The sequence below is a fragment of the Pithys albifrons genome, chromosome 3, assembly GCF_047495875.1.
Source record: "Pithys albifrons albifrons isolate INPA30051 chromosome 3, PitAlb_v1, whole genome shotgun sequence".
Classification (NCBI taxonomy): domain Eukaryota; kingdom Metazoa; phylum Chordata; class Aves; order Passeriformes; family Thamnophilidae; genus Pithys; species Pithys albifrons.
Window position 1 is genome coordinate 29699505 of NC_092460.1, and position 13602 is coordinate 29713106.

General features: G+C 36.1%; 1 protein-coding gene across 4 annotated transcripts in view; it reads right to left on the minus strand.

The window, feature by feature from the left end:
* Positions 1–13602, minus strand: part of FGD4 (FYVE, RhoGEF and PH domain containing 4) — a 113419-nt gene that overhangs the window by 7059 nt on the left and 92758 nt on the right. For all 4 annotated transcript variants that reach the window (XM_071551173.1, XM_071551175.1, XM_071551174.1 and 1 more), the window contains exons 7-16: positions 12658–12814; positions 11401–11539; positions 10437–10495; positions 9631–9777; positions 7645–7817; positions 4845–4875; positions 4581–4676; positions 4055–4180; positions 1809–1949; positions 81–221 (exon numbers count right to left, since the gene is read on the minus strand). In XM_071551173.1, coding sequence (XP_071407274.1) covers positions 81–221; positions 1809–1949; positions 4055–4180; positions 4581–4676; positions 4845–4875; positions 7645–7817; positions 9631–9777; positions 10437–10495; positions 11401–11539; positions 12658–12814 — 1210 coding nt within the window. The remainder of the gene's footprint in view (positions 1–80; positions 222–1808; positions 1950–4054; positions 4181–4580; positions 4677–4844; positions 4876–7644; positions 7818–9630; positions 9778–10436; positions 10496–11400; positions 11540–12657; positions 12815–13602) is intronic.

Consider the following 13602-nt stretch of genomic DNA (forward strand, 5'->3'; position numbering starts at 1 on the left):
TTCCCAAGCTACTTGACTTCTATTCCTCAGATGTCAGTGACAATAATGACTAAAATCTTTTCTATTTTCTCTGCACATACCTGTGGAGCACCATACATGTAGAGCACAAGAGCTTCCTGTTTAGGTATAACACACCATGCTTTCTGCCAGGGCTTTGACTTTTCCATGTACTGAAGAAAGCTACATATGACACTGTTTCCAGAGACTTCTGCAGATTCAATCTAGAAGATAGTATAAAGCATAAAAAGGAAAATAAACTTTCCTTCAATAAAGACTGAAAACATACAGAACAGCAAAACAGAAATTTATCACCATTGATATAAAATCTTGGATAGTATCTACAAAAGAGCTTCAGGAAATACCCAAGAAAGATCACGAAGGACTGGATTTATGGAGAATATATGTATTAAACATATACAATCACAACATGTATTCCCTTAACATGTGTCATCTGTTCCTTTTTTTTCAACAGCAATTTTGGATTACAGACTTCTAGATATCTCCAAATTTCATCTGGTCACCACAACTAACATTCCTTTCTATTAGAGCATCTACAATGTCTGATTTCCAAAACACATCCTATTAGGCATTGGAGTGCCACTAACTATCCAACATGACAACTAGCCTATTTTCGCAGTCAAAATATTACCACAGGGTCAAATTGAAACACATTTCTAGGAATAACATAAGCATGCAAGCATTAATCCTAGAGATAATATTAGGTTAATTGCTTAAAATCTGAAGACAGAGTGAGACAATCAGAAAGAACACAGAAATGATTATATATAGTAACTAATTTTATCTCCCAACAGCAATGACGTCTGAATGCTGCAACATGGTACCAACCACTCTTGTCAAGAGATCCAGCTTGCACAGAAACATTTCTAAGTGACTCTAACTCCTTCAACTTACTTTAAAAAGGCACCATGTCACAAAACAGCAGTATCTTGACCCTAAGGGAAGCTAGTGGAGTTCTGTGCTTCTTACTCTGTCTTGCTGAAGAGAGAACAGTCAATCCATGCTGGCTCAACTACACCTAAGAACTGTATTGGAATTACAATCTGTATCTTAATTTTGCCTTCTTTTCTTGATGGTATTTATTTCAAGGGTCAATTGTTCTTTACTAATTCCTAAGAGAAATACATGTCTTGACAAAGTTAGGTTGCTCTTTCTCTAATGTATGTCAGGCATTTTAAAAAGGGCTATAAAGGGGCATTTAAGAAAGACTAATTGCAATTCTAAAATGCCTCATTCTTCCCTTGAATCATAAGAGAAATACGGTTCTTGATTGTCTGATTGAGATCTTGAATTTTTTGATGTCAAAAGCTGTGAGCAGCCTGACAGCCTAAAGGTACATTGTATATACTGATCAGAACTTACTACTCAGAGTCTGAAGAGCAAAGTTTTCCCCCATTCTCCTCTTTTCCATCACCAATTCTTTTAGCCTGGGTATATATTTTCAAGAATCACTGAAGTAGCTGTGAGGTTTGTTGTTATTAAATGCAGAAGAAGAAAACTGAAGATTTTTAGGGAAAGTTAATGATTTATCACAGGAGCTGATATAATTGAAATAAGGCAAACAACCACTAAGCTTTGTAATTCCCTTCTAAAAAACAGGCATAAGAAACAAAGCAGTATCGCAAAGGGGAATGCTGAAACCCAAAATCTATTTAATAGGATGAATTTGATCCACATGCTTTATATTTCTCAAACAATAAACAGGCCCTGCAAGAATGCTACCATTTTTCACGTACTGCTGATCCAAAATGATAGCATCTATGCATATATAGTATTTTTGCATGACCTACCTCCAAGATGCCTTTCTTTTTCTTTTCTTCACTGTCTGTACAACCAATTATAACATGATAGCAGTCCTTACAGACTTTGTTCAATTTATTGCCATCATATTCAAGATGTGCCTTGTAATCAGAACATTTCCAGCAAACCACCTTAGAAACAAAAAAGATAACATACAGATAAAATTTAAATATTTATAACACTTTATGAAAATATAATTTAATTAAAAATTAGTATTATTCTACTTTGTACATTTTTAATTATACAGAACAAAACAAAATGCCTTTATAACACATCAAAAATAACTTAATTGAAAGCAATTATTTTTCCAAATTTGTGTTACTACTTCTTAATTAGAAGTGCTTTTAACTATTTATCTGGTGGAAAATTTACACTTTGCATAAAATCACATTAGGCTTTCAATTACATCTGTAAGTTAAAGTTAGGTATAGAATCAAAATATAGCACAAGCCATGCTGCAGGAAGAAAATCCTCCAGTTTCTTTAGATCCCAACCTGAAAAGTTACATTTACCATTTGGTTTTCTACATAATCTCAGAAACTAGTTGAATGAATGAAACCTACAATTGAGATGCCCTTTTAATGACTAAAAAAATCTGATAAAATCAGAAATGGCTAGTTATTTAACATGCTAATAAGTATTACCAGGTTAAAATCTATACATATATATAATTTACAGTCTTAGAATCTATTCAGAATAAATAAACCAATATCACACTGATTTTTCCTGATTTTTCTTTTCACTGTATATATATATATATCTATCTCTGAAATACAAGAGAGATCTGAGAGTTCTCTCATTAGAAATGTTTTTCCACAAAATTGTTCTTTTATGTGAAAAAAGCAGCTCTGACTAAAAAATATTAATGCAGATATTTCAAGAAAGAAAAGCAGACAAGTGGATTTGAACCACTCAAACACCTGAACAAAATTTCATTGTGGACCAGGTCTTAGCAGTACTAATCTAGATCACTCCTCTCAGCTGTAGCTCTAGGAAATCCTAGTTGAGTATTCCTAATCAATCACTGCTGGAAAGTCAACGTTGACCCACATTAACTCCCATGAAAAAAATGTTTTAAAATTAAAGTGCAAGGAGATGTGATAGAACAGCAATAGAGGGAAGTAGCTAAGAGTCTAAACAAAAGGGGAAATAAAATAGAAGGGTGTGGGTTTAAGATTAACGGAGTTTCAAAACGGAATGATCTGGGGAAAAATCCTCAGAGGACAATTGTACAGTCAATAATTCAGGGCTTCTTAAAAAGTCTCTAGTGTTCTGCAAAGCATAAAAGCAGCGTTATGAGTGCAGTAAGTCTTCATACTACATAAAAATATTAGAAAGAAATCACACAAGATACCCTGTAACACAAATATCAAACCTGGGCTTTTACTACCCTCTGGTGGAAAAAGGCAGAGCTGCTGCATGGCAAGAGAAGGCACAGTATGTTTATTCTTCTTTCGTTAACTTTTGAAAACACTGAAGTCACACCACTATTTGATAGTTGCTTTAAAGTTGGATATTTTATCCTGCAGGGAAAGCAGCAGCAATACCCTCTCTCCCCAGCCTAACATCCTCACCTTCCCTGATGCACGTTCTGCACATAGTTACACATTGAACCAAGATGGGAACAGCTCCAAGTTAACCCAAAGAAAACCTGCAGGGCTTCATGGTCTTCTTGCAAAGAGGAGAGAGGATGTAGCAGAATGGAAAGAGGAGGCAGCCAGTCTGCCCAAAATAATGCTGGATTATGCCAGCTTAATATGGTTTTGAAACTTCGTATTAGTGGACGCCACATAAAGATAACAATATAGTATGTCCAGGGGCTTGGGGCATTTTACACAAATGTTCATCTTACATTGCTCCAAAGTACTTCCAAATTTACTATGCCAGCTAAAGCAGACAGAGGGTCCTTTGTGGTATGCAAAGCTGCTTCTTTCAGCTAAAAGTGTAACAACAAATTCCACAGCAATGGAATAAATGGCTGTCCAGAAAACTTATGGATGCCTTATCCCTAGAAGTGTTCAAAGGCCAAGTTGGATAGGGCTCTGAGCAACCTGGTCTAGTAGAAACTGTCCCTGCCCACTGCAGGGAGGTTGGAACAAGATGATCTTTAAGGTCCCTCCCAACCCAAGCCATTCTATGATTCTGTGATAACAAGGAGCCATGAGAAATCAAGTAGGTGCTTGGAGACATTTCCAAGCCTGGGGTCCACCTACAGGTAAGAGGGCTTTGCACTCACGTGTCCACATGCTCGGCAGTGGTGCCTTCTCCTTGTCAGGGCATTGAAGGGCTCCTTGCACTTCATGCACATGGTTACCTCGTTGTCCCGTATCCACCTCGGTGCCCTCTTCCCAAGCTCAGCATTCTGAAGTGAGGGCAGGAGGAGAATGAGAGATTAAAAAAATAAAAGCTAGTGAAAAGTTGCACAGTACTTGAAATAGGGAAAATAATTATTCATTTCCTCTGGAAAGGAAATGGGAAAACATAGCTCAAGATGCATTTTGAAACCTATAAAAGAAACAACAAAGGACCCAGTCAAAGATCATGATGCATCACTGAAAGGGTGCTCTGTTACATATTTCAAGAAAGAGGCTTGTTTGTAAGATTCAGCATTATGAAGAAAAACAATTATCAACAAGATGACTACTTTGTAATTACTCTGCTATAAGAATGATGAGCTTGAAAACAAAGTTTCTGCCAAACTTTTTCCATTTATTGAAGAACAAAATGGGTACTAAGAAGGCTACAAAGGAATAGCAACTTACAGAAACCTCAACAGGCATGTCTTCATATTCTTTAGCAATAGCATTTCTGAAAGTTTCATTCCTCTGCTGAAAAGCTTCAATAGTACTTTGCAGTGCCTAAAGAAACAGTGGAGAAATTCCTCAAACATGTTAAATTTAAAACTCTGCCTTTTGACTAGTTATTGAACAGCAGAGGAAAGGCATAGGTAGAAAATATGAATATTACTTTTTTGATTGCTTCAGTGAAAAAGGGTTTAGAAAAATAAAGAAGGTAGATGAATTTACCTTTATCCATTCTTCTTTATCTTGTTCAGAACTAAAAGAAACATTTGACACATTAGTCCAAGACTAATTCAGAAGACATTAACTCAATATCAAAAACTTCCTGAAAAAGCCAAGTGATTCTGAAGTAATTCTCAAGAATTTAACTTTAAACAATCATAATTGCTACCTGTCCAATTTTAAAAAAACCCAAACCAAACCAGAAGGCAAAAGCATGACCTTAGGCTTCACAAATTTATAACCACTAAGCAATGAATTCAAGTAGAAAGCTAAATGTAAATGCATTTAAAAGTATTGATAGTATTTTCATTGTTAGACCTTTTCTTAAGTATTATTATTTTTTTAAACAGGACAGAAAGAAAGAAAGAGAGGACAATACAAAGTTCAGATGTGTTTTTCTTCTCTCATTTAATAAGTTATAAGCTCACATACTAATACACATTTCTCCTGTGTACCTCTTAAATCTCCCCAAAGTAATTTCCTTAATGATTTTTTGTTGTTGCTATTGTCAGTAGTGACAGGAAGAGCATCCAAGTAAACTAAAGAAAAAAATGCATTTTAATATTGTAAATCAAGCACTAGAAATGTCACTTTTATGCATCAGACCAGATACAGATGACTTAGCCATAAATACAGATGAGATATACAGAGTGAGAGGGGAAGCATATCCACCTCTGATCCTGTATGACAGCTTTGCCTTTAAAATATATCAGAACTTTTGACATTCAAATCTTTGGAAAGACATCTTATATCACAAGTAATAATTTTATTCAAAAATACTGGCTAATGCTAGTAAGTAAAAGTTCATCTGCAAACTTTACGTTAGAAACATGAGCATTAACACTGCAGTGTATTTGGCTCCTCAAAAGTGGTCTCCTCCTTGGATACTGTGACAGGAAAAAACTCTTCTGCAGCCATGCAGTGTTAGTCACACAACATTTTACTTTTCTATGGATTGCTCCAAAGGATGTGAAAGAGCTTTTAGAACCTCTCAGTAAAAACAGCTCCTCACATGTTGTTCTGCAGTATTAGCAAGACTATTAAGCAAGAACAGTCCTAAACAAGTGTTTCCCCTTCCCATCTACCCTCTGTATACAAGGCAGAAGAAACCTGTATGAACAGCCAAAATCATTCATCTACCTGCTACAGTTAATAGCAAAAGTTGAGCTACTAAATAATGTACCAGATCAGCAACCTTTCAAAGAAATAATCTAGCAGCTATTTAAAAATGGTAATTTAAAATGTACTACAATAGCAGTCTGAAAAATAAGTAGAAGTCTACTAGGAAAGAACATCCCAAGAGTAAACTAAACTTTACAATACTCTTAATACAAGCTCATGAATTAAGCACATTAAGGTTTAGGGTACATACAATACTCATACATCCATAAAGATTATTCTAATATAGTTGAATAAGATCTTGTTTGGTATTTACTCCTTAACAGTTTTGCACAGACTTAAAGCCTTCTAACAATGTTAATAAAACAAGACAAATGATGCTTCTCACAACTAAAATAAACTAATGCAATAAACTTTCAATTACTGGTAACAAAAGAAAGTCAACAAAATAAACTTACTTGGTTGTATAATTTTTCTTCCACTTAAAACATGCTACACAAACAGTACAGCAAGATATCATCTTTCACCATTGAAATGGGTGTATGGTACAACAACTTGCAAAATACTTAGCAAGACATCATACAGCAATTTACAGTAGATGTGACTGATAGCCAAAAACATGTCCCAGAAGTCTTGCCGACCTTAGTGAAAAGTTTTTTTTCCTGTCATTTTTCAAAATATCTATTTAATTTCAAATTCAACAGTAGTGTAAGTAAATATCTATATGTTGCTCTCTTTGCACATTCAGTGCTGTAACTTTCATTAAATTTTACAAGCTTTTTTTTCATAATAGAAAGTAGCTGGCAAGCTCATTGGCTAGCAAGCCATAGTTTGTCCCCAAATCCATGGTGCCAACACAGAACTGTATCCACCACGGACATCCTCCTACTTATCTAATCTTCATCTCTCTGCAATGAAATCCTGACTGCTAGGAATAGGATCTTTAAGCAAGTTCAAAAGGAAAGGTGGAGCATCCCACTTTATTTGAAGTGGGGCAACCTAGACAGAAAAGATTTGGCCTAAGCAATGCAAAAAGGTAATGGGAAGGTAATTCAGCAAGAGGAGGATACAAGCACTAGTAAAAAAAGCAGAAAAAGTGCCCATCAGAAGAGTACAATTGGAGGGAAAGAACTCAAGGACTAAAAGAAGAACCTGCCTTCCAGGAGGAGGTTGATAACTGGGACTGGAGGAAAACAAGTAGACTGGAAATGAGTCTGAGGAACAGTGGAAAGCAGAAGCCCATCTACTGCTGCAGAAAACTATGGTCTGCGGAGATAAACTCACCAGGGTGAAGAGTTCTGTTGGGTGGACCTGCCCTGAGGTGAAGAGACTCATTTGTACCAAGGTGGCTCAGGTTCCAGAGGCACTAGTGATTAACACACTCACTGTCCTGAAACACTTCCAGACTGCATTGGCACTGGATAGGAATGCTGCTTTCAGTTTTCCAGGCAGCCCAGTCACAGCTATCTTAGGTATTTCTGTGAAGTCAAACAATGTGCTATACATTGTAGATGCACCTACTCAGAGACATTCTGGGACTGACAATTGATGATTTTTTTGGAGGGTTATTTTCAAAACACTGCTACTAGAATGACATCCACTGAATCTTCCTCCAAATCTGTTAGTCCTCTCTTTTGTATGTATATATTCAATCCTCCAAAAAGTAGCTAAGAAGACTGCTTACCTGGCCTGTAACTCCAGTGTTCGCTCTTTTCCAGACACTTGAAAAGTGTGTGGATATTCTTCATTATGAGTTTCTATAATCTTCATACCATCTATGCCAACTCTGGTCCGAACGGAGAACTTTGATCCTACCAGGCTGAATTTGGGAACGCAGTAGAGCAACATATTGTTAAACTGGGGGGAAAAAATAAACATGTGATTTTTCATTAAGAAAAACACAGATAAAGCCACAGTTTATCCACTGAGATCTGAAGAGTATTGCAAAGCTAGACTTGGTGGATGAGAAAGCAGGCTCTTTCCTGATTAGTTGATGTATTAGAGCTTTGGTCTTCTCATGTAAGACAACTTCTTTTTAACTTTTCAGAAATAAGATTAAAGGACAGATTCAGTGAATATAGGAATAATTGCTCTGTATATGCAGCAGTCTTCATAGCATTTATTATCAAACTACACTCAGACTAGATATTATACAACAATATAAAACTTTTCTAAACAAACCCCCCATTCTTATGCCCCAATGCAGTAAAACCTACTCTAAACTTCAGTATAAGAACTGTTCTCTTCAGTGTATACCTTTATATTTATCTTGTACCAAAACCATTTGGTTTTGTAGAAGTTGTAACTACTACTATTTCAGGACATTTTTTTATTATTTTATCCAAGACAGAAGAACATTTCTTAAGAGTTTTATTCCCTGAAACCCTTCCCATCACAGGGGAAATGTAATACATGAGCAGGACAAAGATATATTGCTTTATTAAAGATTACAACTTTAAATAATGTTTGATTGTCTAAAGCCCCAGCCTAGAAGCAGAGTTATTAAATCAGATCTATAGTGTTTAATTTTCTCACATTTTTCCCCTTACATTTTTCTCAAAATTAAATATTGAAAAGAGAAACTTCAGTTAAATCCTGTTTCAGAGAAATCCTGTCTAGTCTATTGCCTAGTCTGTATCACAGTACAGAGAGAGAACATTTGAACTTGTCATCTCTCATATGAAGAGAACATAATTATAATCAGCTATCTAGTCCCATTTGAGGTCTTACTATTCAATGATTTCTCCTTTTGTTTGAAGCAGAGTTAAGCAGGAGTTGGGCCTCAACAACCCATTACTAGGCTTTACTAATCAGAAGACAGGCAATGCCAGAGGCCCATAAGCAAAAATGTATTAGCAATTTTTAATGCATGGAAAGCAATTAACTACATCCAACCTTTTCCAAGGGAATTGTAAGGGAGTATGGCTGTAGTTTGTGGGTTCCAATACAGGACACAGGCACCTGATGAGAGGATGACCTGCCACGGTAAAACAAGCTCCCACAGGACCATAAGCCTTACTGGGACCTCAACACACAATCTATCAGGACTCAAATCCTAAGCTTTTACATTTCAGTTTAGTGAGAATGTAAAAGTTCTAATGCTCTAGGACCTGCATTTATAATGAACAGCCACCTAAATGTTTTTCTGGAGCAACGTGGGAGATACCAGGAGAACACAGTAAATGAAGCCCACTGAGCATGAGCCTCTTCAAATGGAGTCACCCTGAGATAATATTCTAAATATGGTTTAAATATGGCAAATGAGAGCTGTGAAACTTCAGGGACTGCAGCAAGCACAGGAAATGGAGTCTGGCAAGCAATTCATATTACCCTCCATGAACATTCATAGGCTGGATCCAGTGCAGCACCAACACAAATCTCCCAGCACTGGAGCAAGGCAGGGCACCTCTGCAGTCATGGAGCATACTCAGAAGAGCTTGTGTGGCTGGTGGTCAGTGACAGTGACACCATCAGCTGGGTCTCCCTCCCAGCTCGATGAGCATAGCCCAACAGTCACCCCATGAACCCAAGCACCACAGTCCACATGCTCTGCAGAGCAGCACATCCACCCTAGACAGCAACTAGAGAGGATTTCCCTTTCCCTTTAGTAGTACTTTCAAGACTAGAAAGGTATACAGCCACTACTGCAAACACAGGCCACTATACTTACCAGGAAAAGATACCGTTCTTGAGCAGACGTATTGCGAGCAGCGAGTTTGAGGATCTGTCCTTCTTTTATCAGTTCATTTGAAGGGTTCACAATGTCTTCCTCTTCTCCCAGCATCTCATATATCTCTAGCAACTTCTTTAGATTCTCCTACAAAGCAAAAACACAGTTATAAAACTTATTATTGAAGGCACAGATCTTTAAGCATGTTTGAACTAAATGACAAGTGCTTGCATAAGTCTGGAGAATATTAGCTCTGAAAAACATAAATATACCTGGTACATGTGACCTGACCAGTTAACTTAGTTGATAAGTCAGATGTACTTCTAGACAGGTTATATCCTTGGTAATTTTAAAAATGCAGTTACACATATGGCCAACATTATTTCTTGCCCAAAACTTTTCACATATTAAAGTGCCTACCATGCCTACCCAATAGGGTAGAGAAAACAGTAACTCCTTTTTACAAATATCCTTGTACTGACAGACCCAGTTGAAAAACAAGCTTAAGAGTTCAGACCAGTATCAGTTATTTGATACTGCGCTGAGAAGAACTAAGTCTGTCCCAGTCTCCACTTAAGGGAATTAAATGCAACGTCAGACTTTGCCTGTCATTCCCAGGAGCTGTATAAATACATTAAATAGGAGCAATCACTTTGACCCAGGAAACCAAGTTTTGCCATGTTAGGGAAGATTTGCAATACACACTCCGAGCTTCACCATATACTCAAATATAATACATTGAAAAGTGAACAGGAAAACAAGGATCAATATATTGAAAAGTGAACAGGAAAACAAGGATCATTTACCATCTTTCTAATTGCACTATTTGAATGACTTGCTGCAGTGGATATAATTTCCAGGGATTCTAGGCAGAAGAAAAAGAAAATAGTAAAACAAAAAGCTACATTTTTACATATTTATATATTACACAGGAAAAAAAAAGTCATTCTACAAAGACGTTAATTGTTTTTATGCAAATTACAAAGTACAATAAATTTCCTCAGTTTTCAATAAAAAGAAAAAAAGTAAAGTGGAAAGCATAATAAAGTCAGCTAATAAATAGAAATTACAATCTGGAAAGATCCGAAGAGAATTATTGCAGAGTACTCTAGCACTTCTGCACTTAGAATCACATTTTTTGTGACAAGAACACTTATGGTCTCTCCCTTTCTTTTCTCTAAGCAGTTCAGAATGTCAAACTATATTCTTCAGTTGAAACAGCTCATCTTACAAGTGTTTACTGTAATAATATTAACAATGAAATATTGCAAAGAAATTGTCTGGCAAGTGATCTTGAACAATCCATGAAAATATCTTGAACTTTTCTTGTGTAAATACAGAGAGGAAAAATTTAAAAGTGGACTGTTCCTTTTCCCATGCAGAGCCTTAAAAATACAGTAACTTCACTTTTTTACAAATAACAGTTATACATTCCAAATGTGCATAAAGCAAATCAAAATGCCAAAAAAACCCAAAACAAAACAAAAGCCACCACAAGCCCTGATCATCTGCAAAGCAAACCTGTGCACTATTCCAAACCTAAGGCAAAACTTCTGTGCTCTGGGAGGAGAATACAAAAGGCTTTATGGTTTTTTCCATTAACTTCAATTCAAACAGACTTTTTTCAAAGAATCCTATGACTCCCCGAAGAAATTCTATCACTTTTCACAAGTACTTCTTCACTTTATCTTTCCTGAAAGTATCTTTAATTTACAGTATTCTCTTACTAAAAGCTTATTACAGCTCTTTTAATGGCCTAAAGATATTTACTTTCAGCATCTTTCCAGTCTAGAGAATCCTGAGGCAATTTCCTTAGGTAGTCCTTTAGAAGCATCTCGTAGCGTGGAATGCGTTGTACTGGTTCTAGCATGTGATGTTGCAATGTCAAATTTCCACACACTTTTTCCTTCTAAAAAATTGTAAACATATTTCAATGTAGCAGGCAAAAATGTTATTACGATATAGTAAAATAAAAGTCATGATTGATGAAACATAAATAATGTATTTTGAAATATGAATGACACACCTTCTGAAAGAAAACAGAGCTACTTTACCAAACTAAATTATTAAAAAATCTTTCCTAAAAATAACTGTAAAAGCTTCTGTAAGTATCCAGCAGTAGGTATCTAATCCATAAATAAAAGTCTTACTAAAAAAATCTCCTAAAATCCAGTGTATTTTCTGATAACACAAATAAGAGAATTACTTCTAAACTAATAAGAACAGTTCATGGCCACATACTAGAAACAATCACTTAAATAGGCTACAAATTCATATTTTACCTATCTGAGGAGGGAATGCTTGCTTTGAGTTTCTTTTATAATGCAAACTCCCTCAACAGTGTTTTAAGATGTATATTCATTTCCATAATCTTAGATATAATTAGGTTGGGGGAAAAAAGATGACATTAAAATACACATAGTTTTCTTCCCCAGCTTACAATCCCAAGACCCCAGAGAGCAGTAAAATTTAAGTAGGAATATTTTATGGTATTTCTAACTGCTCAGTCTGCAGTGGAACACATGCCTGCCAATTCACAGAGACACCCACAGGGAGCACTAGAGGGTATGGAAAGAACCTCTGACAAGGTCGATGCGCTGCTGGACTCTTAAGCTGTCTTTCCCTGTTGTGGCTCAGCAGTACTGTGAGCCAACACAGTATTAAGGATTCAAAGCAAGGATCTATAGTGGCACCGATATGTCACCTTATCCTAAAATATTATTTATTTATGTTTGGTATCTACAACAAAATGAACACATTAGTCTTCACACATTTCAACCTTTAATTTGCACCTCTATTTTGCAGGAGAAAAGTCTGGATTTTTGTGGGTGGATTGTGCGCACATGAAGGAAGAAGGAGAAGAAACAGAAGGCAGTGTGAAGTCAACAAAAACAACCACCCTTAATTCTAGGGGAGTTGGTATTTAATTTTCTCTCTGATTCTTTTTTCATCCACAAACCTACATATTTTTTATATATACTTGTGCTACTTGGAGATCTACATTATTCTCATTATTCTCCCCATTACCTGAATGTCTTGAATAATGAATTTGAATTGAGGTGACCGTTCAGTCCACGTTTTCACCAATTCCATTGCATTATCAAAATTCTTCACATACTCTCCATACATCTTGAGGAAAGGAGCTAATTTTTGCAGAATATCTCCAATTCTGGGGGTGGTAGTCCTGCAAAGTAAGAGGGTGGAATCTCAGAGTAAACAGGAAAGAAAAAAAGTCATACAAAGTTTTAAGAGCTTTCAAGCATTTCATAGAGAATCCTCTTGTTTGGGATCACCTCATATGGAGTTCCAAAGTAACCATTAAAACTGACAAGAATTAACACAGAAAGAGTGTACTCTCTTTGATGATGTATAAGAATTATATAGCCTAAAGAAAAAAAAAGCTGGCTATAATGAAAAACTTGAAAGATCTAGTTTATAAAACATGGCCTACTTATTTTATTTGCAGTTCCTTAAAATTACATTATCTTTTTCTGGCCATACTTTAACTTCTAAAATATCTAACCTGTAGTTTTGTTTGAGGACTAAATCCATACTGCACAGCTTCCCTTCTGTGCCTTACATAAACATATGTATTTACAATTTTTAAAAAATTATAATTTATGCAATGACATATATGAAGTAGAGAGAATCCCTTGGATTCCAGCCTTTTGTGAGAACTTTCCCACATTTCTCCCAACTCCTGATATCATCTTCAAATAAAACAGAATAGTAAAGCAACTGATGGAGAAGCTGAGAGAAGCTGCCCTCAATGCACACAAAGAACGTGGAGTGGCACACATGCATCTCCAAGAACTACAGTGGGAGGCACATTTCATGTCTCATTTTCAAGGACAGATTCAGAAACTAAGTATCTCTGAAATTCTGAAATCAATGTTGTCATAGTGGTCTAAAGTGAAGCAATCTACTGCAATAACTTCTACAGTGTCTTCCAACACACCACTTCTCCAAGAG